Source organism: Buceros rhinoceros, unplaced genomic scaffold (assembly GCF_000710305.1).
Source record: "Buceros rhinoceros silvestris isolate BGI_N320 unplaced genomic scaffold, ASM71030v1 scaffold18919, whole genome shotgun sequence".
In the NCBI taxonomy this organism is placed as follows: Eukaryota; Metazoa; Chordata; class Aves; order Bucerotiformes; family Bucerotidae; genus Buceros; species Buceros rhinoceros.
This window is the reverse complement of record NW_010431108.1, coordinates 544-1,798: the sequence shown is the minus strand read 5'-3', so window position 1 is coordinate 1,798 and position 1,255 is coordinate 544. Positions and strand designations below refer to the sequence as shown.

The window sequence follows — 1,255 nt, the reverse complement described above, 5'->3', positions numbered from 1 at the left end:
CACCGGAGGGAGGGCACGAGTGGGGAGCTGATGCCCTGGCTGCGTCGCAGCCACCCACTTGAAGGTGACCTACAGACGGAAACAGCAGTTGTCGCCTTGCCGCTTGCCGAGGAAAGCCCCACCAGCAGAAAGCAGCCAGGGATCACAGGCCGCCCCGATTGGCACCATGACGGCAGCCGAGACCATTACACCGGCACAGGGCGTGTGGGCACCCAACCCACCCGCTGCCGGTGGCTCAGCCCCATCATTTCTTCCCCCACGGTGCTCGCCAGAGCCGGCCGTGAAGCGATGCACCAGGCTTAACCCCAGCGGGCTGGACGCTGTGGGCAGACCCTGCCCGCAGGGAGGGTGGGAGCGGGGCAGGATCCAGCCCTGCCCTGGCAGATGGCATGGAGCGGATCTGCAGGTTCAAGGTGCAGGTACGGACCAGCCCCTGGGTCAGGAGCAGACGCTGGGCCTGTGTTTCCCTCCACCGACAGCGGCACTGCCGCAGGTACCAGCCATTTTGCCGCTGGCACACAGGAAGCCCAAATAACACACCCGTGCCCCAGGCAGCAGCTCAGCGCCCGAGTCCTTTGGAGCCCCGCTGCCAACAGGGCAGCCAGGGCTCTCCCGAGAGGAAGACAGGAAGCTATGAAGCTGACAAACACCACAGCATCTCTCCTGCCGGGTCAGGAGAACCAGCAAAACCAGGGTCCCCCCCCCCAGGACAGCACAGCCCCACCATCCTCACTCCCCTGACCCCACGCCTCCCACCCTGAGGGCTTTGTGAGCCCCCAGAGATGGTCAGGGTGGCTGCAGCACCTCTTGCCGTTGGCTGGACCCCCCCCATCACCCAGCAGTGCACGGTGCCTCCCTCCACAGCCCACATCACTTCCCAGTGTCCTCAGACGCAGAGACCCCAAAGGAATGGCATGGCAACACATTTGTGCTATTAGAAAACAGGGAGCTTTGATACGTGCCCTTCTGCGCCCGAGAAATATTCAACCTCCATCCTCTGAGAGCCAAGGGAGGGTGGTGGGACCTCTGAGCAGGTTTGCTCGGGGGGTGGAGGGGTCTTGGCAACACCCACAGCCTCACTGCTCCACTGGCAGGGTGTCACCAGCACCCACAAAGGAAAATGTCACTCTGCTCCCAGCCCAGGGCAGGAGGGGACCCATCACCAGCCCCCCAGGGCTGCTTTGGCAGCAGAACCATGGGGATCGCAGTGTTTGGCCCTTGTGTCCTCAGCCTGGCCTCGGGAGCCACCACCCAC

The 1,255-nt window shown here is 64.0% G+C and overlaps 1 protein-coding gene across 1 annotated transcript in view; it reads right to left on the bottom strand.

Moving 5' to 3' along the window:
* The window catches only part of LOC104499764 (kinesin-like protein KIF21B), a gene marked incomplete at its 3' end in the record, with an annotated part of 22,204 nt that extends 22,018 nt beyond the window's left edge, over positions 1 to 186 (bottom strand). Inside the window, exon 1 of the mRNA XM_010143317.1 lies at positions 74 to 186. Within this exon, the coding sequence (XP_010141619.1) occupies positions 74 to 186 (113 nt within the window). The remainder of the gene's footprint in view (positions 1 to 73) is intronic.
* Between the last annotated feature and the right edge of the window lie 1,069 nt (positions 187 to 1,255).